This window comes from Camarhynchus parvulus, chromosome 7, assembly GCF_901933205.1.
Source record: "Camarhynchus parvulus chromosome 7, STF_HiC, whole genome shotgun sequence".
NCBI classification, from domain to species: Eukaryota; Metazoa; Chordata; class Aves; order Passeriformes; family Thraupidae; genus Camarhynchus; species Camarhynchus parvulus.
Genome location: NC_044577.1, coordinates 28,493,741 through 28,518,569, shown reverse-complemented (window position 1 = coordinate 28,518,569; position 24,829 = coordinate 28,493,741). Strand labels below are relative to the sequence as shown.

General features: G+C 49.5%; 1 protein-coding gene across 1 annotated transcript in view; it reads left to right on the top strand.

The window, feature by feature from the left end:
- Positions 1-6,061: 6,061 nt before the first annotated feature.
- Positions 6,062-24,829, top strand: part of SLC12A8 (solute carrier family 12 member 8) — a 45,968-nt gene continuing 27,200 nt past the window's right edge. Inside the window, exons 1-4 of the mRNA XM_030952499.1 lie at positions 6,062-6,349; positions 7,093-7,239; positions 10,080-10,271; positions 12,578-12,809. Coding sequence (XP_030808359.1) covers positions 6,281-6,349; positions 7,093-7,239; positions 10,080-10,271; positions 12,578-12,809 — 640 coding nt within the window. The 5' untranslated portion in view covers positions 6,062-6,280. The remainder of the gene's footprint in view (positions 6,350-7,092; positions 7,240-10,079; positions 10,272-12,577; positions 12,810-24,829) is intronic.

The following is a 24,829-nucleotide window of genomic DNA, read 5'->3' as shown; positions in this document are numbered from 1 at the left end:
GCCATAAGGACAGTGTGAGTCCCCACAGCAGGTGTGGAAATGTACTTTGACAGTATTGGCTCTCACAGAGTTGTTGCCTGAAAATCCATTTTGAGGAACTGAAACAAGAATGTTGTTTGTAGTGATGCTCAGGTATTATGTTGATAACTGGTATAACACACACTGAATATCACCAGGTAAAAATCTGTTTTAAAGGCAAAGTATTTTACAGTTTGCAGCTGTGAGTGAACTTGAAGAAGATTGTCTCTTAATTTAGACTGAGAACATTCTCTATGTGTCACAGGCCGTTTTATGGTCAGTCTAGGGTTTGTAGGTCATTAAGTGATGTGATTAGCTAAACTGGGTAGTTTATTCACAGTTTGTGCTGTGTGTGTACATGGAAATTGCACATTGTGTAATAAGATGTGTATGTCTGGCAGCTGAAGATGATGATGAGGTAGGTGACAATTAATATTCATCCTATTAAGAATCAATCCTTTCCACATTTCACAGGATGGCTCAGACTTGTGGATGGTTCAAATTCTCATCTTCTCTTGCTGACTGACCTCTGCACTGCTGTTTCCTTTCCCTCTTTCTGGAGTCCCTGTTTGTATCTTTGACACCTCTGCTGTTCCCATACTGTTCTGTCCCACCTAACCTTTTATCACCCTCTTCACTCTTAAATCCATTTCCAGACTCCATTCCCTGGAGCAATTTCCAGTCAGTGACACCACATGGACCATCAAAAGTCTTCTCAAATCATGGTTCAGGATGTCCAGTGTGTGGGTCTGCCAGGTTTTGGATGGCTCCATCTGCCCCAGGACCTTTGTAACTTGAGGGAGAGGATTCCAGCAGGTCTGTGGAATTCACAGTGTGCTTTGCTAGCCCTGAAAGCACTCAAGATTTGGACTTTGAGAAAACAATTTTAACTCTTAGTTTCAGTTTTCTCCCCATTTATTCCCTGTAGAGCTGAGGTACTCAGCATAATGAGAGAGAATTTTAATTAGGGTTTTTAGAAAACTTTCTCAATTTGTGATAGTTTTCTTGGAAGGCCTTAAAGTGGTGTGGAGTAAGACTTACATGAAGACACTGGTTCTGAAATGCACAGAGCCCTGCTGAAGGAGGCCTCCTGCTCTTGGAAGAATTCTCTTGACAAGCGGGAGAATGTTGAAAATCGCCATGACTAAAATAGGAACAGACAGAGATTAACACCAAACATTGCTGAAAGTGCTTCTTAGCAGTGCTTGGTGATTTTAATGTGTCAGTCCTTGAAAAAAACACCTTTTCCTGGTTTTCTCCTGTGGTTCTTCCCAGTGCAGAGGCAGGATTTCCCAAAGGAGTGTTCAGCAGTGGCAAGTGGCTGTAGCAGCTGGCCCTTCAGCACTTGCCAGGTGTGCACATGTGCATGGAAGGGCACAGAAGTGCCTGTGGGCAGGCTGCAGGGCTTGGTCCTCAGGGAATTAGTGGCTCTTCTCAAGTGCTGCAACAAATTCAAGATACTTATTTCAGACTTTTCACTGGCCCTCGTGATGGGAGAATCTGGCTGAACCTGTTCCCTGGCAGTTGTAGAATATAAAAAGAAGGGAGTGGAGGAGAGCTTCCAAATATTCCAGGAATGGGATATCCAAGGAGCTATCCATAGGATTGGGATTGTTCAGCTTGGAAAAGACGCTTAGGGGTGACCTCATTGCAGCCTTCCAGCACCTGAAGGGAGCTTAAAGAGAACACTGCAAGAGCATGTAGTGACAAATGGCTTCAAACGGGAAGAGAACAGGTTTAGGTTAGATACTGGGAAGAAATTCTTTACTGTGAGGGTGGTGAGGCACTGGGACAGGTTGCCCAGAGAAGCTGTGTGGATGCCCCATCCCTGGAAGTGTTCAAGGTCAGGTTGGACAGGGCTTTGAGCAACCTCATGAAAAGTGTCTGCCTGGTGAAAAGTTAGAATCAGGTGATCTTTAAGGTCCCTTTGAACTCCAGACATTCTGTGGTTTCCTCAGGCTTCATCCTCCTTTGAGAAGTCATCTGTCTTCTCTGAACTCTTGCTTTCCTTTTCTGTCGCTCACAGAAATTTGTGGTTTTTTTCAAGAGTAGAGGCTTGTTCACACTTTGGCTCTGCAAGAAAATCAAAACAGGTTTGCTGCATTACATGAATGTCTTGTATGGATCCTTTTTGAAAATTAAAATGGCTCTAACCCATTTTGGAAGTAAATTAAATTGAAGTGTGGTACATGAGCTCTAAGGAAGGGTGGCTGGCTTTAGATATGATCCTCTTTATATTAAGACTGTCCAAAATTCCTGCCTTTAATTCAGGTGGAGCTTTGCCTGTGCAGGGTCACAGAATTTCTTGGCAGCCCAGGGCTGGGAAGTTCGACTGCATCAAGCTCCTATTGAAACATCGCTGCAGCCTCTCCTGTGCGGAGTCAGACCCCCCCTTTCCCCGCGGCCAGCGTTTCCTCAAGCAGCTGTGAATTTGCTTATTTATTCACTTATTTTATCAGACCCCCGAGAACCGCAGAATGAGCGGCAATCTGCTCCCAGCCCCTGCTGATTTCTGTTCCGCACGCTCGGCGCTCCCGGAGCCGGCGTGTCCCGGGCAGGTGCCGGTGCCGCCGCGGGGCGGGCGCGGTGCCCGGGCAGACGTGGCAGCGCCCGGGGCCGCCCCGGCGGGAGGCGGCGCCGCGGGAGCCGGCGGGAAGGAGGGAGAGAGGGAGGGAGGGTCCGGGAGCCGCCAGGTGAGTGGGCTCGGCACCGCGGGGACACCCCCGAGCCGGCATGGGGCCCGGCCTGGACCGCGCCGGTGGCGCCGGGCTCGGCTCGGCTTTGCCCGCTGCTCCCTCCGGTGCTGCGCGGCTCGGCCGGGGCGGAGGGAGGGAGGGGATCGGGGGGGGAGGAAAGCTAAAAAATTTAAACCGTGGCGGAGGCATTAAAAAATGGTGGAAAAGAGCTCCCCCCAAAAAGTAAAAGAAAAAAGGCTAATAAGGGCGTGGGGATGGAGTTGAAAAAGGAAAGGTGAAAGAAAATCAGAAAAAAGGAAATAGAAGAGAAAAAAAAAAGCAAAAACAGGGAAACAAAAAGGAAGGGAAAAAAGAGGGGGAAAATGGAAAATTTGAGGAAAAATGAGTTTTAAAAAGGACAAAGCAAACAGAGGGAACGGGTGGGTGGGAGCGGTGCGCGGGCGGGGTGCGCAGCCCGGCGTGGCCGCAGCCCCCAGGTGCGGGCAGCGCCGTGGCCTCCGCCAGACCGAGCTCTCCGGAAAACTGAAGTTGCTGGGGGTGTCCGGGCTCGTTTCCCACGTCTGGTGTTCTGCAGCCTTCGTCGCTCTACGGAGATATGTGAAAACAAAACGAGCTCGGTAATTGTCCCGGCCGGTGCAGTAAATGAGTAACTGGGAATAGCCAAGCGCCGCTATGCGTGGCGTTACTTTGCTGCGCTGATGGCTGCTTCATTTCCCTTTAATCCCGCTTTCCTAAAAGACTCCTAAATTAGGTGTTTTTTAAGAACTTGACCCGGAGAGGAGTTGAAGGGACTGATTAAAACTAAAATGCTGTTGGCTGCTGTGTCCCTTGAGGGGAGAGGCTTTAGGAGCAGCTCCTCTGGCTTCGGAGGTCGTGGGACCACACGCAGTTGTGCTTGGGAAGGCGTTAACCTTTCCTCTGCAAAACCAGCCAGCTGTTGAGTAGCTCAGAGCAGCGACGCTTAGCTCAGAAGCAGCTTTAATGTGATGATTAATAAAATAGTGCTTTGAAAGGATATGGAGGGCACAGAAATTTAATCTATAGGAATCTGGTTTTGCAATTCAATATAGAAGTGTTGCAGGAAAAGGAGATGAGCCTTTGTAATGTTTCTGCGAGGTTTGCTAATGCTCTTCTGCTCTCTTGAGCGCTAAATGGTATGGAAAGATTAAAACAGACGTTCGTCTTTATAGCCTAGCTAGTGTATTTGGCAGAAACTTTAGGAAAAATAACAGCAATTTACTTTCAAGTTAGAGGCTCACTTATATTAGAGGAAAACTGAGTCTGTTTAGTTTGTTTATCCTGCTGGTGTGTATGGCAGAAAAAGCTACCTCGGGGTTGGTGACCACGATACGAAATAGCACCCAAAAATATCCCTGTGCTGATAGAGCCTGCGTGGGGCAAGAGGAGAGCACTTGCCCCAAGGACTTTCCACTCACAGACCCTAAACTGAAGAAATGCTTGGATGTCCATGGATTGGGATGTGGCTGTGAGTGCTCCCACTCCTGTGCTTTACACCCCCTCCTGTGTTTGCCTTGGCTGCCTCGCAGGGACCAATGGATCCAGGAGTTGTGGTGGGATGTAAATAATTACAGAATTGGGTAATAAGATTTTTAGGCAGTTGGAAATGCCACAGAGGAGCAGCAGTGCAGAGGCAATTTCCTGGGATTGTGGAGGAGGAAGATCTTATAGCAAGGTAAGCAGTAGCTGAGCAGAAAGGGCTCTAGAGCACAGGGCGGGAGAAGGGTTTTAAAGCAGAGAAAAAGGAAGGAAATGGTGAGATAAGGGGATTTAAATGTCTAGGCAGGTAACATTTCTTGCTAGGTGTGCTTCAGGTCTAAAATCCATGTGTGCAGCCCTTCTTTTAGCGTTTTGCAAGTTTCAGGTGGATAATATGGGTGCATCACACCTGTCCAGGTAATGTCACACACCAGGCACACTGAGGGAGTCACTTCAGCCCTGAGCTACTGTAAGGGTTTGGAGCCATCTCCTTCTGACTCCCTTGGTGGAGTGGTTTAGGATAGCAGAGGGCTGCAGAGCTGCAGCCTCCTTTTTGTCCATATCTGGATGGGCCTGCTATATCACACTGGAGTTTGGATGACCCCAGTGAATGCTTTACTGAGTGAGAGTAAAGGAAGGACTGCACTGGGGATTCTCAAGAGAATATGGCTTTTCAATTGTAATCTTGTTTCATGTTGTGTATTTTCTTCCATTTTTTATTACTGTGGCCATTTGAAAAAAAAACCCCAAAAACCAAAACAAAACCAAAAGCTATGAGCTTTGTTTCTTTAGAGTTCATCTGCTCCTGCTGCTTTTGCCCTGCTTGAAGCCCCAGTCTCCCTGTAACAGCAACCATTTGTGATATTGTGAAGGGTTATTTGCTTGCAGAAATGTGGGGGCAGCAGCAGGGCATCTGTGAACTCTCATGGCTTTGGTGCTGCTTAACTGCCCATGTGGGCAGGGCAGAGAAAACCCTCCTGTGCTGGCCATTGTGGCCCAGCTGCAGGAGACCTTCTGCAACTGAAACACTGTGGTGCAGCAGCATCTGCTTTGGTTATTTAATACTGGGCACTTCAAAGCAGAGTAATAAGGGCAGGATGGTGAAAGGCACTCAGACCCTGGTGCAGAAATCCTGAGTGACACAAAGCAGTTTCTGTATGTCTGTGCAATATTGACAAAGCACATTTCTCTTGGGTTCCTGCCCTGTGATTAATTAGGTCTCTGGTCTCAGGTAAGGTGTCCAGCCCTTGGTACAAGCCTTGTGTGATCATGGTTGGTTCTTGTAAGCATGTGGGCTTAGCTGGCCAGCAAATTACCTGCCCCAGGAGAGCCACTGATCCAGACAAGCTGCCCTCTCCACATCTGTGGAACAAGTCCTGCTCCCCTCTGGCTGCAGCGCTCTTTGTCTTACCCAGACATGGTGTACTGCACTGAGGAAAAGCCAAAAGGTCTCTCTTGACACCTGGTGTGGGAGACTGTGTGGGAATACACTGAATACACTGGCAGGACCTTGGTGTGCAAAAGGCACAGCTGAAGCAGACGTGGTCAAGGCAGTGAAGTGATGAGTGGTGCTGGGAAGTGAATAATCCATGTGTCCTCTGTCCCTGGAGCACAGGAGCATGCAATGACATTACCAGGCACCAGATTTAAAACCAAGGAGAGGAAATGCATTTTGCAGACACCACTGTGGAGCTGTGGAGCCCGTGCTACAGGATGCTGGGGTTAGGTTTGGAAAAGGCTACCAAGGGCTGTTAAATGTGTGGCTGATGGTGGAGCCTGTGCTGGGGGAGCCTTGCTCTTTGCTTGCTGTGGTGTCCCTCTGGTTCAGCATCTGCTACCAGCTGCTGCTGACTGTGTGGACAATGGCCTTGTGCTTTGGCAGACTAAGAAGCAGCAGTCGTGTCTTTCATCTTTCCTGCTTTCACAGTAAGGCTGGGATAAAACCATGAATCTTCTACCACGGAGGAGCCAGCCCTGCAGGAATTGGACTGAGCTGAGCTCCCACTCAGAGCAGCTTGGCCTGTGGCTGTGCTAGAGCTGAGCTTTGGGCAGGCAGAGCCCAGGAGAAGATGTTCAGCTGCAGTGGTGCCCGCAGTGAGGGATACGTCCAGGAGCTCTTCCATGAGGAAGCACAGCAGGTATGTCACAGAGCCCATTTCCCAAATTTCTGTCTCCATGGCCTCTGCACTCCTGGTCACCTCTGTGGCAAGGGAACAGGAGTGAAGTAAAAAAACTGCCCTTTGTTTTGCTGTGTGTGTCTGGGGTGTATAACTTAGCAAGGGAAAGAGGAGACTCGATTTCCAGAGGGCAAGAGGAAGCAGTTCCATAGGAAAACTGCAGTTTCTCTGGAGCTTCATATCTTGGTTCCAGCAGCTCTGGAAAATCACTGTGCCCCAAGACCCAGAGCTCCATGTCTCCTTGAGAGGCAAAGGGTCCTGATCAGATATGGCTGTGATGGGAAAACCATCTTAACCTACTCTGTTGGTCTCAGCTGGTTTGTCATATCCTCTGAGGGACTTCTCCCATGCACTGAGAGCCCTGCTTGCCTTGGTGGAGGGTTTGGAAGGGACAGGAGGAGAAGCACAGTGTGTAGCTGCAGGCTCTGTGAAGGACCCTTGGTGGTTTTGGTTGATGCATTGGGGTTAATTCACTGAGGCTCAGTGGGGCTCTGTCGCTGCTTATCCTACAAGAATACCAACAGGGTATTGTAGGAGCCATCTCTTTCAGGGCCCAGGCATCCCAACAGCCTGAAAGCCCTTCATCTTAGGGACAGCTTGCAGCAAAGGAGTGTCTCAGCAGCTGTTGGTGTCCATCCCCCTGTTGGTGGCTGGCTGTGGCCCATAAAACATGAGAGGTAAACCCAGGCTTTGCTTTTCTCTAGGTGTCTCAAACACAGACCAAGCCCTGGTGGAAGATCCAGCTGTTTGTATGGGAGCCAGTGCTTTTTGGAACGTGGGATGGGGTCTTCACCTCCTGCATGATCAACATTTTTGGAGTGGTTCTTTTCTTGAGGACGGGATGGCTTGTGGTGAGCAAGTGCTGCCTTGGTTGAATGTTTGAACAGACATTTTCCTCTGCCCTCCCTTGCCTTGTATCTCCATCACCACCCAAGTGTTTTGGATTCTATGCTCTTTGTTATAGATGTTGCTCATGCCCTCTGGTATTTTGTAGCTTTTCAAAAAGTTCCCCTGAAATGTGCAGCTGAAGTGGTCTTTGTGAGTGGTTTCCTACCTTAGCTTTCAGAAAGAGAAAGGAAAACACAGCAGCCAACCTTGACAATGAACAGGGACACCCTTGTGTTGTATTGTTGAGGAGAAATTAACACTTTTCCAGGTAAAGTAGTTACAGCCACTCACCCATCCTCCCAACACCACTGAAGGAGGTCTCTTCCAAACATGCCAGTGTTGGAGTTCCTGATTTTTTGAATGGGGAATCCTCATTCAGGTGAAATTGTCATTGCTATCAAAGGATCTTCCACTGCTGGGTCCTTAATAGTATCCCTGAGGTTCAGAGCCTGGAATACTGTCCCTTCCTGATGCAAAATACTGTGTTATGCCTCAAAATTGCCCCTTAGAAAAAGAAAAGCTTCCCCAGAGATGGATGGGATTTGAGATTCAGGCAGAGGTTTTGTCACAGGCATGGTGGACACCTCCCAAAAGCAGCAGGAAGACACTTGCACCCTGCACTGAAAATTGCTTTGCTGCAGGTGTTGAGGGGAGCTGCAGTTGCTGTGGTGGAGAAGTTGGGATGATTTTTTAGCTTCCTTTTCCTTCTGATTTTATTTCCTCCACATCTCCTTTGAAAGCAAGTTACTTCTGGAGCAAACACAAATATAAACAAAGCCAGTAAATGAAAGAAAAACAGAACCAGCTGGAAGCTAGCATGAAAGGGAAGGGAGGAGAAGTCAGGGCTGGCAGAGAGCTCCCCTGGCAGAGGACAGTCATATGTCAAGCTATTCCCAGAGTCAGGCTTTTGCTATAAATTTCCAGAGCTGGAGCTGGGGCTGGTGAAGCTTTGCAGTTCCAGGGGACCAAATCTTGCTGAAATGTTCAACAGGGATTGCTGCTGCACTAACCCCTTCCAGCATGCATGCATAAATAAGCATCAGTGCTTAATGGGGGCTTTTTCTTCCCACTTTCTCTGCTTGCTATTGTTGCTGTGAGCCCAGCAGTCCCCCTCAGTCTCAGTGTTAACCCTTTGTTCTGTAGGAACCTTTGGATTGCCCATTAATAGCTGCCATAGCCTGGTACCACCTTTCTGGAAAAGCCCAAGGCTAGATGAATGTTTGCATATGTTTGCTTTTTTAATTTTATTCATTTTTTTAACGGAAGCATATAATGTTTATTAACCATTTAACCTGGGGTAAGCAGCTGAAGTAAAAGAACAATTGTCCTTTTAAAAAGAAGTGTGGGGTTTGGGTGGGCTGTGGTGCTGACCCAACCACAGCTGTGTTTATAGCAGTCCTTGGCTCTGTTCCTCACTGACCAGATAACACCCCTGTCAAAGGCAGCAGGGTGCTGAACCAAAATAGGAACTTATGATGATACCAACATCCTGGATATGTTTCTGCTTTTTCACAAGAAAAAGAGAAAAGGAAAAAGAATCTGGGATTTCAACCAACCCCAGAGCAGGGAAGCAATGGTGATAAAAACTACATCATGGCTAGTGTGACCTCAGAGATGAGCATTGCTGGAGCAAGGTTGGAAAGAGGGGATATGGACATGGCCTGGAATAGGAGTAAAAGGAAGGGAAGCCAGATGTTAACAAAGGACTGGGCACTGGAGGAGCCTTCTGACTGCTGTGCACAGGCCTGAGTGATTTGTCAGCAGGGGAAGGTGGGCTGGAGCACAAGGGAAAACTCCTGACCCTGGAAAATAAATTACAGCCACATGCAAGTGAGTGGGAAGGCCCTGAGCTCAGAAGAGTTCTTAAATTCTTTTGGAGGTACCAAGCACCTTTTCTTTCTGAAAATCTGACCATAAATGGCAAACTGAACCCCCCCCCCCCAAAAGAAAGGGGTTGTGCTGGTGTTTAAAGCACCAATGGGGACCTGCAGCTGTGTTTGTTCAGAGACTTTTTCTCTTTGCCTCACAGTGGTGGGTGCAGGAGCTCCTCCTGGAGCCCTCCCTCTGCCCCAAGCAGAAAGAGGTGTTTTTTTTTTCCGTGGGGCTGAATTGTGTGCAGAAAAGTCTCCAGAGCCCAGGCAGGGTGAGAGCCACCTGTCCCTCTGAGCACACCCCGCAGAGAAGGGCTGGTGCACGCTGCTTTGTGAGAGCATTATTTATCTTCCACGCTGCCTTGCCTGTGGGGTTTGTTCTTTGGCATCTCATTGTTTGCAGGGATCAGAGCTTTCAAAGGTAAATGTTCTGAAAAATTAAAATGCGAGCTTGATGCTGTTAATAAATCAGTCGCTGCAAATCCCAGGGGTTCAAATTTGGAGCTGCTTTTTGTTATGAAAGTGTTTTTTTTTTTTTTTTTAAGCATGTCATTCTAAACCATGCAGACAGGCAGTGATCCTCTGACTATGGTGGCTGAATCACTGTTTGACCTCATTCCTTTTAAACCAGTGGACAAAATCAGTGATTCATGGAGGAGCCCATTGACAGGGCAGAACCTGCTCGTGCAAAGGTCTGCCCAGCCCCAGGCTCCAGGACAAGACAGGTTCTCATCAAAGGGGTGCTAATAAAGACTCTAAATTTGGCAATCAATTACGTTAATTAGACAAGTAGGGGTGTCTGTGTGTGTTTCTTTTAATCTGTGATGACTCCAGATCCATAGATCACTAGTGACTAGAAGTGGGTAGGTTCTTATTCTGTCCCAGCAGATTGGTGTGAATTAATCTTTATTTGATTTTTTTTTTCATTCCAGGGAAACACTGGCATTGTAATGGGCATGTTTCTGGTGTCCTTTGTCATCCTGGTTGCCCTGGTGACAGTCTTGTCTGGAATTGGGGTGTGTGAGAAGTGCAGCATTGGAAGTGGAGGAGTCTACTCCATGATTTCTACTGTCCTTGGAGGTCAAGTAGGGGGCACCATTGGCCTCCTTTACATTTTTGGCCAGGTAAGTTAAAAAAAAAGTTATTCAAAGAAAATTTGGAAACTTTGCAATGCAGACGTTAATCTTGTGCTGCCCTGCTGCAGAAAGTAATGCTTCAAGTAAAATCTGGGTAATGCAACATGGGAGAGCAGCACAGGGAGCACTGAGCCCACGCTGCTCCCCAGGAGCAAGCCTGAGCATGGCAATGTGCTGCCTGGCATGGGGCACCCTGGTGGAGGAGCTGAGTGTCTGGACAAGCCCTGCAGGACATGTCCTCCCATCCCAAATTACCCCATTGCCAGGACATGCCCTTGCTGGAGGGAGACTGAAGTTAAATGAAGCAGGAGAGGTCAGGGTGGCCAAGCAAAGCTCAGTGAGAGGCTGTGGACTGGCAGGTTGGCCTTGGAATGCTTCATATCCCCTTAGGGATCGGGCAAGCCTTGGCTGCTTCTCTGTGGGAGCCAGCAGAAGTGGAGCTGGTGTGGGAGGAGAGCTGGGCAGGGGTAAGGGCCACAGCTTATTGACTCCTTGTGAGCCAAAAGTCACAGCTCTGGACTTTCTGAATGATCCCAAGGAGCTGTTGGGGTGGTGAGGCACAAAAATACACAAGTAGTCTACAAAAAGAATGGAAAATAATCACTTAAACCTGCAGTAACTTAACCCTCTCCCCCCATAAAGATGTTATGAACAGTATAAAATGTGGTGAGCAGAGAAGCATTTTTATGGAGGTTTGTTTTTAACTGACTGGCTTACAGCAATCTCCAAAACCCCTGAACAGCCCCCAAACCAAAAAGAATCCCCTCTTCTCCTTTCACTCCAGATTAAAAGCAAGTGTCCATTAAACACGAACTGAGCCCAGTTACAAGCCAAGATATGGAAATGGGCCACACATGAGAATCCTTCCTGTCAGATTTTCCACTCTTGCTCTCTGAGAGGACCCCATCTGGGAAAGCAATCAGGTTGCAGCCTGTCCTGAGGGTCGTAAAAGCTGGGCTGCAGCAGCCCTGGCCCCTGCCTTGGCATCCTGTGTGCACAGGGGCTGCACAGGGGCTGGGAGCTGGCAGCTCACTCAGAATCACTTTGTTTGCTCCCAAAAGCTGCTGATGCCTCTCCTCTCTCAGCTGTGCTTTCTGCCCAACGTGCCCTGCACCAGCTGCAGGCTGATCCTCTGCTCAGGATGCTGGAGTGCTGTAACCTCTGCCATGAGGCAGCTGCTGCCAGAAGTGGGGCACTCCCTGTTCCCTGCTCTCCCTGGGCTCAGTGGGGATTGACTGCCCATGTGCTGCAGAGGAACTCTCAGGGTGCAGCTCCCCTGATCTGGGTGTCTGCCTGCAATGGAAGGGAATCCCCCAGGATCTCCAAGTTGTTGGTGCCCAACTCTGAACATCTGCATGCCATCAGCCTTGCTGAAAACCTCACCAACCCTGCAGCTCCTGGGTATGGGCCAGGCTGTGCTGAGCTCCCTCAGTGGAGCAGTGCTGGGTCTGTCCCAGGTGGGGGATCTGCAGGGAATGGGGGCTCTTGCTCTTGCTGTCCTTCGTCCCTTCCACATCCCTCAGCTGTGCACAGGGGTGGTGGGGTTGCAGGACCCAAGGTCACACCAGCCATATCAAATGCAGCTGTCTCCCCTGACCTGGCTTTCCAGGGATGCCAGGCACTGGAAGGGCTGTTGCTGGAATGTCAGCTAGCAGGAATCTCTGGAGTGAAACCTCCTGTTGATTTGGGTTGCTGTCCTGCAGTGTGTGTGAGCCTGTGCTGCAGATGTCCTGTCCTGCAGGCTGTCAGCCCCCCAGGGCAGAGTGTGTGTCCTGTCCTGCTGCAAGGCAAACAGGCAGCTTCCCTGGGACACGGCTCACACAATGAGCTCTCCTCCAAGCGCAGGCTCCATTCCAGCAGCGAGATGGGGAGCTGGTGAAACACCAGAGTTTGCATCCAAACTAAACACTGAGTTAAAAATAACCCCCAGGAGGCAGTGAAGGGAGAGACAAACTGCTGCTCTTCAGGCAGGTGTTGAACTGGGACCCTTTCCTCCAGAGAAACAGAAGGAGGGGAGAAACAGAAGTTGGCTCATCCTTTTCTCTCTCAGAGAAACCAGTGTGGTTTCTCCTGGAGTGTTGATAGAGGGTAGATGGGACAGTGGAACTCAGCCTTCCCTGTCTGCCAGGGCAGCAGCTCTGCTGCCTTGGCAGTGGCAGTGTGGCAGTAACATTAAAGGTTGTACTGTGACAGCCAATGTCTGTCTGTCTGTCTGTCTGAACAGAGCCTGGCATGGGGCTGTGGATGAGATCCCTTTTTCTCCCGTGGGGCACTCACAGAGCTGTGTCCCTCAGTGTGTTGCAGGTGCCATGTACATCACTGGCTTTGCAGAGTCCATTGCAGGGGTCCTGAGCCTCAGCAGCATCTGGGCAGTGCGTGGCATCTCCCTGGCTGTCCTGCTCGGCCTGCTGGGGATCAATCTGGCTGGGGTGAAGTGGATCATCAGGCTCCAGCTCCTGCTGCTCTTCCTGCTGGCTGTCTCAACGCTGGACTTTGTCATTGGGTCCTTCACGCATCTCGATCCAGGTAAAACTGGGGGTTCATTGCATTGGGGTCAGCAGGCATTCATTGCCTGGGGCTTTCTCCTTAGCTGTGTTTGTGCAGTGACACTCACTTGGACAGTGGTAGGGTTCAGATCTTCCAGGTGTGTCCCCTGTCCTTTGGTACTGATCTTTTAGAGACAACCCATAATTTTGCAAGGAGTGTTTCCAGAGCATGACTGAAGCTGCCTTATTAATTTAGGTGTTTAACCCCAGGGACTGAACCCTCAATGTGTGCTCCTGTTATGTTTCACTTGGGGGTTTTTTAACAACAGAGAGCATCTGTGTCTGCAGTGTTCTTTGTAGCCTTCTGCTGCCTGACTCAGCATTGTGCCTGTGGAAATGAGGATTGTGAATTTGAGCTATGGGGATCTTGTGTGGATGCCTCTGAGGCCCCTCAGACCCTGTTTGTGCTGTGCACTCTGCTGGGTGTGCTGCCCAGGGCTGTGCTGGGGCTCTGAGCAGGGAGCTGGGTGAGGGCAGGTGGCTGCTGGGGTTTCCAGGACCCAGGAGTGGGAGTTCAAGGACCCATGAGTGGGAATTTTCCCGCTAACTTTTCCCAGACCGAGTCCAGCCTGCAGTGACAGCTCCAGCTCAGGCGAGGGAGAGGTTCAGGGCTCCCTCCTGCAGCCCTGCTCACACCAAGTCCTGTTCCCTTTCTCCTGTCCGTTTGCTAGCACGTTTCAGGGCGATAAGGATGTGCAATTAGCTCAGTAAACAGAAGGTGTCACCTTTTTCTTGGCTTCCTCTGCGTCCAGCAGCACTTTAGCGGGCGGCAAGTGACCTACTAAAGTGAGTTTAAGGAAAGACCTTCAGTTTTCATTGACAGCTGTGATTCAGCAGCTGGGCTGGGTGGCAGGAGGTGTCATGTGGGCACTCGTAGCACCGATGGCACAAGTGTCATTCATGCTGGTGTTTTATTTTGTGTGCAGGGACAGAAGCAGCTGCTCCCCTGCCAGACAGAGCCTCATGGAAAGGCATTTACACTTTATATTTAGCATGTGGGAGATGCCCCAAATGAGAGCCTGTGAAAGTTTCAGCAATTCTTGTAAATGAGAACGGAGCAGGGACAGTTGTGCTGCTGTTTTGCAGGGAAAGCAAGTGACCTGCTCCGAACAGCTGTGCTCCATAGGAAGTTGTTTTCTAGAGGAAACAGGGCTGGGGGGAGTGTGTTGGATTTTTGTTGTGCTCCTCGTAGACCTTTCTAATAGTAGAGAAAAATGAATACTCGAGGTGAGACCAGATAGTAGCAAAGTGAACACAGGACCAGGAGGCAGGAATTAAAGGAACACAAACGTCAGCAGCAAACATGCCCAAGTGGAGGCCGCCACAGTTGTCTTTGATTTCCCCCACTGCCGAGCACTGTCATTTTCTTCTGACAGAAAATAGCGACAGGAGGGAAATGAGGCTGCTGAGCCCCGCAGATGCTGCAGTTCAGCCAAGGCTGACTGAGGACAGGAGGGCTGCCAGTGCCCGGAGGGAATCGGGCTGGTGGAGCCGGACCCGAGCCCTGCCAGCCCCGGAGCAGCTGCCCTGGGGTGGGACAGGGCACGGCCGGCAGGGACAGCTGCGGGTACCGGGGCTCCCACAGTGCTGCTCCCTCCCGCCTGGCAGGGGGATCCTCCCAAGCGCTGCATTTCCCCAGAAAGCCTCTGAGTGGTGTGTCAGCACCGAGGGTGAGCGCTGGGCTCCGAGGAGCCTCCTCACGCTGTGCTGTCGCTTTCTGCGCCGCACGGGATGGATTGGATGGATGGATGGATGGATGGATGGATGGATGGATGGATGGATGGATGGATGGATGGATGGACGGATGCCTGTCTCTTGGGATCGCACCCACCAGCAGAGCATCCCTGCTGCGAGGAGCCTGCAGGTGGGACACGCAGGTGGTGCTGCAGCTCCAGCCTCCAGAGCCAGCTGGTGACAGTGGCAGGGGGCAGTGCACCAAAGCCCAGCACCAGGGGAAGCATTTGAGACCCCTGTGGGGTGGGCACTCCACTGATCAGCCCTCAGGAGCGTGCTGCTGCTTTCAGTTTGGTTCTGAGATGCAAAGGCAGCATGCAGGGAGAGGGGGTTTTTGAGGCTGGAGCTGTGAGCTGCATTGTAGCTGACAACTTGTCTGGGTCATGTCCTTGTTTTATGGCAGGTTTATGGGGTTTCAGTTCACAGCCTTGGGTCTCAGTCTCTGTCCCTGTAAAATGGGCCTCGTGCAGCCATCCTGCCTTTTCTGCCACGGCAGCCTTTTCCCTCACTTAACATTTCCAAGTGCTGCGCACACACGAAGCGACTGCACATCTGCCAAGCAGCAGTTGCTTGAATTTAAATAATCTCCAGGAATGCCTGTCCATCTTGAAGGCCTTAACTGGCTGCCTTTGTGTGGCTGGGCTGGGTGGAGTCCCCTGCTCTTCTCCCCATTCCCGCAGCTCACACCCAGGCACACACCAAATCGGATATTGTCCAAGCACTCACTCCCTTCCTGTGGTTTGCCTTTATTTTTAGTCTGAGGACGGAGCATGTTTACACAAAAGGGGGCTTCTCAGCAGGGCTTCCTGCTGCTCTTTCTCCTTTTTTTTCCTCTCTCTTGCTGTGGCTTGCTCATGCTCCAAGAGCCAGCTGGGCTCCTGCAGCCAGGAGCTGGGGCTGGAGGAGCTGAGTGCCTCCAGCAGGCAGGGAGTGCTCTGGGTCACTTGTCCAGACTCTGCTGACCCCTCTGGGCCTGCCAGCCTGCCTGCTGCCAGGCTGCCCTGTCCCTCTGCCTGGCCCCCAGGGCTTTAGCTCCTTTCCACAGGCTGCCTGCAGGGTGGGGTGGGACTGGCTGATTTTTTGGAGTTAATCCTAAATCCTCCCTTGGCTTCAGCTGGCACTTCCCCTGGGGCTTGGTCACAGTCCCAGGCTGGGATCTCTGCCAAGGGTGGGTAGGGAGGAGAGGGGCTCCCTGCTCTGTGTGAGAACCAGCCTCCTTGAGCTGCCTCTGCCCACCCAGCCTACAGCTCAGTCCCTCCTCCAGGAACAGAGACCCCCGTGCTCCTCCTCCAGACAGGAGACATCCCTATTCCCTTTCTCCCTAGCACGGGTTGGTGTTTTTAGCAAACCTAACACAGGTGAATTGAAATCAGTCAGTGCTCGACTTCTCAGCCCATCACCAAGACCCAGCACTAGCTGCAAATTTTCATAGCAGCAATGCAGGGTTGTTTTGGTTTGTGTATGTTTGTATTTTAAAGATGGAGGTCCAGACCTCAACATCAACCTGAATTATTTTGGGAGGAGCAGTGAAAGTAGAGGAGAGAGGATGCTGCTCTCCCTGACCAGTTTCTCAGAACAGCATGTGAAACTTTTTTGGCCTTTTCACATCCTGAACATTAGAGTCACGGAAAAAAAAAGAAGATAAGCCGTCCGTTAATGCCCACTATTTTATTTTCCTAGCATATCTCTGCTAATTTTTGTGTAGGGTGACTCCCAAATACTCCCTTTCAATGAGGCGCCTGCTTTCCTGTTTTGGCAGTGGCTCCCAGGTGCCCTGTGAAAGCAGAGCTGCTCTGGGAGCTCGGGGGGAGCAGGGCTGCTGTTAATTTGGTTGTGCTTTGATGGGGAGATGAAAGGAATCACAAGAGGCCCAACAACAACCCCTTAAATGCCTGGTGGGGGTGAGAAATAAATTATCTTGTTAGTAATTCAGTAATTGTGTCCCCTTGGGCTGGGATTCCCCGGTCCTGCAGGGGATGGTACCACGTGGCTGGGGTGAGCGTGGAGCTTGGCTCTGTGGGGCTAAACCCCTCTCCTCAGGCTGGGAAATCTGGGTAGCTCCTTTCTCAGGGATGCAGGGAGGTTTGAAAGGCATATTGCTGTCAGGGTGCTTCTGCTTGGGATTATTTTCCATGCAAACCACATCCTTCATGTCACCCGCTTGGGTTTCAGCTTCCCTAAGCTGCTCACACAGAGCCCAGAAAACTCATTTATCATCTTCATGTATTCCTCTGAGGACAAGTGCTTTGGAGGATTCATCCGCCTCCAATGTTCTATGGCCGAGCTGGGGAGCTGATGCTGTCCTGTGGGTACCACTGGTGAGGATTTGTGGGAGATGAGTTTTGCCTGGAGCTGCTCCAGCAGACAGGGAACCTGCAATTGTTGAAGTGATTTATGTATATAGACACTCTGGTGTTGTAAAGATGCCTCAAGTGCTGCCCCTGGGGCTTCGATGGACTGAATTAATTAAAAATATTCCCAGAGATTGAATATGAAAGTGATCAAAGCATCCTAATCAGGGGCTTCTGCTTGGCTCTGGATTGTTTTATTTTATTTTTGGGCACAAGGGGTGTGCCCCAGTATCACAAGAGAGGGTGCAGGAAGGATGTGTGTGTCAAAAGATGATCTGCAGCAAATCCCAGAGGCTTTATCCAGGCTGATTGCTGACTTCCTTGCCTGAGACACATCTGGAAACTGGCACCAAATCCCAAGTAGAAATCACGGTGTGAGCGGCAGCAGAAAAAAAAAAAATCCCACTTTGCTACTGAACAAGGTACAGACCGTGGTGAATAAAGGCAGGAGGCTGCTAATACACTCCTTATTTATTAAAAAACATGGGATTGCTTTTCCCAGGTTTTTCCAATTATAGTGCATTGAATGGCTCTGACATCACTCTTGAGCCGGGGCCAGCCTATTCAACAGTCTGGCGAAGACATTTATTAACTGGTTACCTGCCAATTGTCTGGGCTAGGAGCTGCGGGACAGATGTGTTTTGGAAAGTGATAACATTGTTAGAGGCCTTATTTAGATAGTGAGAGGAAAGCTACACCGCTCTGTCCAGGTTCTCTGAAGTAGGTATTTAAAGCAGTTTATTTAGAAGAAAAAACCAAAGCAGTTAGTTTGAGATGCAGCCCTGCTTGTAGGTAGGTTTTCACGGTGTTTCCCTGCTGGAGGACATCCAGCAGTGGGACTGCGTTGGGGAGCAGCAGAATCGATAGCTGGCAGATGCTCAGGTGTCAGCACAGCTGCTGCACCCCGGGGCTGGGGCTGGCACCGCCGTGTCCCTGCCCTGCCCAGCCCGGGCAGGATTCCCAAGGCATCTCCCGGGAGGTGGGGAAAGAGGGGAGGAAGGCTCAGGGTCTGCGGGTCCCGCCCTCCTGCACCTACTGGGCTGCGCTGGGGATGGATGCCATGTGCATCCAATCTGCTCCTAAAAATTGCCAGTGGTGGATCTTTTGCTGCATCCTTTGGGACCATGTTCTAGTCACAGCTATGCCAGGTTTATCTCCTCTTCCTGCAGCCTGAACCCACTGTTTTGGGTCTCTTGAGGGCTTGGTGTCCTTCCTTTTTGCATTAAACCACCCTGCTTGGCAGACCTCTGGTGCTCTTCAGTCCTCTCTGGGCTGCTCCATCTGAGCAGCCATGGGAGCGAGCAGCCCTGTGCCACGAGCTGCTGAGGATGAGCAGAGCCCTGGCCCCCCTAAATGAGACCCTAAAATGTGCCACTGAGTGGTGCTGTCCTGTACTGGCTGGCCAGGTCCATTCCTGGAGCCAGGAGAGGGCTTGCTGAGGTTGTTACAGGTTTAAGCTTGCTCAGTAGGTAATAGAGCTCCTGATGTACACAGGAGGTTTTGTACTCATTGATTTAACCTTTAATTGTTTTGCTGTTTCCCTGTGAAGCAATGCTAAGCTCATCTTCCTAGAACTTGTAAATAAATCCTGAAATACCTTGGCTAGCTTTGTTCCCTGCTAGACTCTGCCTTCATCTGGGCTTTCCCCATCCCTCCCTCCCATAAAACCTCCTGTGCAGGCTCTCCTTCAGCAGCAACTTGTTTAATGCTACAGAACTAATAAGACTGACTGGTTTGAGGAAGATATATATCATCCCACAATTTCTCCCTCTCTCCTCATTGCTGTGTTTGGATGGGACAGCTTTGTTTAATTGCATTGATTTTTTCCCCTCTTTTTTTCTGGTGCCACCATATAATGGTTTTAAAATGATGGAGATGTTTTGCCTCTTCTTTTTGTCATTCCCCCAGTGTTTAATTCCAGTCACAGTTCAGCTGTGCCCTGATTCAGATTTCCTTATTTAGGGATTTAATTTATTAAGATAACTTCTAGATATTACGTTCTTCCTCCAGCCACTTCACTTCAAGTTTGCATTCCTCTCCCAGGCTAAAGAGAAAACTTTGTGCGGGAAGTAGGTCCTTATCTGCTGTTCATCCTCTCTCCTGGCTCGTGTTAACAATTTTTGGCCTTTTTTGTCTGTTAGTAAGGGATTTTATCCTGGTTGTACCTTCACTAACCTGGATGGTGGCTCAGTGGTTCTTTCTGGTTTTCTTTTTCACTTAAAGGGGGAAACGCATCCGTTGAAAAATTGATTTTTGTAGGGAAAATCTATTCTATGACTTACACAGAATTAAATTAATAGTTTCAAACAAGCAAACAAAAAATCCTTTTAGGTGACAACATCTTGCTCAACCTTTCCAAAATCAAATGCTGTTTGGTTTGATTTGCATTCTGAAGCCAGACTTAAGGCTGTAGCTGTGTCTGTGTTGCATATAGAGGATAATGAAAACCTTCCAGAAATTAAAACAAACTATCCTTTTAGACGCAAAATCAAAAAGTCAACAAAAAGAATGGTTTTCTTTTGAAGTACCACTGTCATATGGATAATATATCCCTAATTTATTATGGGAAGCTGGGAGCATGGGATGCTGTAGTCTTGAGGATGGCAGAGGGCTCATGGCAGGATCTGGTGGATTAAGTTGTATCATCTTTCCTTTGAAAGATGGGGATCTGATCAGCATGGATTTGGCTTTGTCCTAAACAATACATGGAGCAGCTCTGAGATGGAGGGGAGGTCACTCCAAAGTCCAAAGGATGTGTGTCATCACCACTGAACTGCCACTCATTTTCCTCCAATTGTTGTGCCTTGACTCAGCCTAAATTCTGATCTCTTGAGCCTAGGGCTTTTCACTGGAGAAGTTCTCCAGAGCCTCCCACAGCTGGGCTCTCTGGGCATGACTTCCAAGAAATACCATTCTGTAACTGATAATGATACCCCATTGATGAAAACTATTTTCCTGGAAGAAGGATGGAGCAAGGGACACTGTAGTTCTTGTCCTCTTTGCAATGAATAAAATAATTTTCACCAGCTGGTTTGAATACCATTGAACAAGCCAGGCTGAAAATACCACATCAAAGAAATCAAATAGTAATGGAAGGATTTATATATTACAGCAAGTCTAGTGCTTAGTATTAAATAATGCAAAACATAAGAAGAATTTAAAAAGTTGAAACACCTGTGTTAAAATCCCTTACTTTTTTTTCCTAACCAGAATTTCAGAGTTTCTAGCTGCAGAAAATGTTAATTTTCTGGCTTTTTTTGGGGGTGGGGGAAGAATTATTAAACACCACCAACCTGTAGAGACAGAGTAAGTGCCAAAGAGCTCTACTAGCTACTTCCACGGGCACATTCCTAAGTTTTCCTTTATTTAAGCAGTGCTTTTGTGATGAGGAGCTGTCTGTGCAGGCTCCTAGTGTGCTCTTGTGTACGTTAGTGGTTTTCCACTTTCCCCAGAAGCTGAGGCAGAGATAAAGCAGGCACAGGGGAGTTGGGCAGAAATTAGCATTTCCTCCCACCCCGTCAGTCCTGCAGGAGATGTGGTGTGGCTGGGGGAGCCTGGGGGAGCATAGGCTGCCTCCTGATCTGAGAGAGGTGACAGCATCCTGCACATGAAAATCGCTCCATTAGCTAAAGACAAACATCGGAGACAGATTTAAGCAGCTCCCTTTGTTTATTCTGCCTTTTATGCTATTTTTAGCTGCTGGCTAGCACCCAGTGCTGCAGGTCCCTTACCTTCAGGGAGAGGAGGTGCTCGTCATCTGACGGCTCTCATGGCTGGGATGCTCCACGAGGAGACGGAGGTGCAGTTACCAAAAAGGATAAATATGTAAAGGGATGATGACGCTTTTTTCTCCGGGTTTCCCCAAACAGATCGGCCCTGGCGCTTCTGCTCCAGTTTTTCTTGCTCGCCTGAAGGTATTCGGAGCAGAGATCCCATGTCCCCCCAAGCCTCCTCTAACGCAGCAGAGCATTGCACTGGCTGATGCCAAGCCTCTTTCCAAGGCATCCTGCGGCAGGCTGACCTGCAGGACAGCTGCCGAACCCCGCAGCAATTGGAGAAGAGGTGGCCCAGGGTGCTTTCCCCCGGCAGCGCTGTCAGCATCCCCGCCTGCCCATTTGTCTGCCCGGCTGAGCCGTGTTTATGCCCGGGTCATTCCTCCCCTGCAGCGGGACGCCCGTCCCGGTGCCGCTCCTGCCCTAAGGGACATTTAGATACCCCGGGTTTGTCCCTGCCGCTGTTGGTGGGGATGCACAGGTGCCACGGAGGGTGGGTTTGGGGACAGGGTTAATGGTGGGATCCCCGGAGCCCCCAGCAGCAGGAAGCCGCATTGTGTGTTGACTTTAAACAGGAGGTTTGGGAGATCAGCTCTGGAGCAGAAAACAGGGACTGGGGAGGAACAAACACTCGCTGCTTCAGAAGGGCGGCGATTTCCTTTCGGGTAAACACGTCATTAATCTCAGGGAGCACATTCTTTTCCATCAAAAGATAAGGGATTCCAGTTGCCTTTCTCAGGGCTTGGCCTTTTTAGATTGTTTTAACTGTGGCTTTTGCTCCTGCAATTACAGGCTGGGCATACTCTCTCTTTTTAGGTTTGATGGCTTTATTGTGGGTGCAGAGAAAGTATTGGGCAAGAGAACTCCTTCCCTGCTTTCTTTAAATTTGCTCTAATCCTTCCTCCCCGCCACCCTCTTGCTAAACTTTTTCCCCACTAAAACCTGTCTATTTTTTGCTACTTGCAGTTCTGACGAATTTGAAACGTAAGTGTGGTGTTTGTCCTGATTCATGAAACAATCTCCCCAGTGCTGATGATAAAATAGGGGCTTATTTGTTCACAAGTGGAAAAATAGCAATGAGCTCCTCTCCCCACCCTGGGCTGCCTCTTGCTGCCCATCTTTGGTTTGGCCCTTTTGGCTTGCTGTGAGGTGTGGGGCAATGCTGGCTGTGGCAATTTTCAGCTGGTATCGTTCTGACACATTGTGGGGCAGTGGCAGAGGTGCTGCTTTTGCTTCTGCTCCCTGGGGCTTGGGGTCTGTGGTCACTCTGGCCCTTTTGATCACTAATGTGTTTAACTGGCATTTAGGGATGAAATTACAGAGGGAATTGAGTCCCTTTGCATTCTTACCTCTTCTCCCAGTACTTTCTGCTAAGGGCTGCCAACAGCAACATGGGCTGGGGTGGGGTAGAGCAGGAGCTGAGGAGCTCCCACATCCTGCATCTCTCAGTGCCCTGGCAGCTCAGGCAGAGGCTCTGCAGCCTTTCTGCACTGTCAATGTGGCCACATGCTCTATGTTAATTGCATAATAGCTTCATTTTTATCACTGCATAGTCATTGACCTGCATGTGTTCAATACAAAAATTCCTCTCTATTTTTTTTCCCTTGCCCAGTTTGAGATCCTTAAAGCAGAAATACAGAGACTGTGGGAGCTGCCTGCAGGCAGGATGTAGTCCTGAGGACTGAGATGAAGCGAAGTCATGACATCATTTGTGACATATGGAGAGGGAATGATCCTGTGTTTGCTGTTCTCTGTCTGGGCTGGGCTGCACACACCTTATCTCCAGCTATGGAGCTGTGCTGCTGCCCACGAGTCCAGCGTGGAGCTGATGTTCTCCTGGCTTGCAGGACATGTGCAGTGCTGCATGCTGACTCACATGGCACAGGTGTTGCACTGGAGCTGCAGAAAAGGTCAGACTGGGTTTGGTGCATGTGGTCCCCTGGGTAGGTGAGTCCAGCAGTAGCTGACAGGAGACAGGGGCATCAATCTCATCAGTTTGCCCCATCTCCTCATGCTCTGCTCCTCTGCAGCTCTTCTCATTTCCTTCTGCTTCTTCCCAGTCTTCCAGCCAAAAACTGTCTATCCAAAGGTCAAGCAGGAGATGTCCTGGAAGGTGTTAAAACATTTTTGTATTCCTGTACAAGTTCAGCAAAGGTCATGTTTATTCTCTGCTCTTGTCGGCACAGCTCTGCTGCCCAACGCCCTCTTCTTCCATGACTCATCAGTTCCCTCACCATTCTCTTGGAGATCTGGGACTTTCTGGTGAAGATCTGTTTGTGCATCCTGCAGGTTGAGTGTCAGCCCACAGCAAGCTGAGCAGTGGACTGGCAGCATGAGAAAACCACCACACTGTCCTCTCTCCACCTCCAGCATTACTGCCCTCTGCCTGTTTTCCTTCCCAAACTTTCCACATTTTTCTCATACATTTCTGCCTGCACCTGACCTGTACCAGGCTGGCAGCCTGGGATCAGCACTGGTAGTGTTGGACTTGCCTGGGAAAAAATATTGTGAGGACCTTGGGAGCTGGAGCTGGCTAGTTGTGAAGGCTTTGCTACAGAAACAGGCCAGCCTTGGAAGAGCTTGGGAATGTGATTGTTAATGCTGCTGTTAAATGAGCCCAAACACAGGAAGCCAGGTGTGTGCATGGAGGGATGTGGAGGCTGCACTGCTTTGATTGATTTATTTTTCATTCTGTTGGGAAAGGTGATTCAAGTGTTATTTGTGACCCTGGTGCCCTCTTCATGCCTCTTTGATTATGCCAATCCACTGGAGAGGTGCCCATTGCCCTGTGTGGCACTGCAGGACCCATGTCATTTTCTGGCACATCCAGCACTTCACTGAGGAAATCCAGAGCCACCCAGAAAGTGGCTGTGCTGGTGCACAGCATCTTTGAGAGCTGTTGCATCAAATGATCCTGTGCTGTTTGTTTAATTTCAGTCTTTGAATGGGGGAGCGGGGGTAACAGAAAGATAAAGTCCCCAGGGTTTTGGCACCATTCATGGCTTTGCACCCATCTCTGCACATCCACAGCTCCTGTGTGGATGGTTAACCCTGTGTATCTGCAATTGCTCAGTGAGATGCTAAAAAATCTATTGCTGGTTGTGCTTTGGCATCCACATTTGACTTCATTTAAGCCAGACATGCCAAACTTTCCTTTGACAAGTGAATATGCTGCTGTCATGTGATAAGCTGTGGGTTGTATGTGTGTTTGGGGGAGTTTGGTCACCATCAGACTTTGGTTGAGCTTATTCTGCAGGCAGGAGAAGAATTTGTATTTCAGAGGCTTTTGGAGGGAGAATTTCACTCCTCCCCTGCTGCAGAGCACTCCAGCCTATGTAGGAATTAATTTGGTTTAGGACAGCCAACAGTCACCTGATAAGACCACAACCTCTGAGAGTCACCAGCCTGACAGGGCTTGACTTGCCCATAGGGGAGTCAGCAGCTCAGAAGTTCTGGGCTTGTACCTTGCCTTGGGCTAAGAGTTTGGAGGAGGAAAATGTAAGCATGGTTGGTGAGGAATAGAACTTTACCTTACTGTATGTTCAGATGAGGATGGCACAGTGGGGCCAGGCTGTGAGCACCATTCCTGTTTTCTCCACGTGGTGTGCTTGGATATCTGCAGCACCCACACCAGGACCTCGTTCTGGGTGTGTGCTTGGACTGGCATCCAAGGCAAACAGCTGGAATTCAGAACTTACGCCAGAAGGGTTTAGTGGTGGAAGGAGAAATGGGAAAAAGATAGAGAGCAGAGATAATTATGCCAAGGATATATAATTATTCTTTGGCACTCCACGTCTTACACATCACACAGGATCCTGAAAATGCTGAGGTCAGACCTGGGAAATGTGCTGCAAGACAAACACTTCCAGCTGTTCCCCTGAAAGCAAATCTCAGCAAGTGCCTTCCAGGAGGGAATGTGTGGGCTCACTTATTTTGGAAAAGAAAAAAATCTCACCATTTCAAGCCTTCACCATTCACCTTTGTAATTAAAATCTCTACTCACAAGCAGAGTGCAATATGGGACTGTCTTCAGGGAGCTGTTTCTTAAGGTGGTTTTCCATTTTTGCACTATTTAGCCCCTGCCTTGGTGCCAGGCTTTACTTAACCTTAAGCTTGTGAACAGGCTTATTGAATTTGGCCAA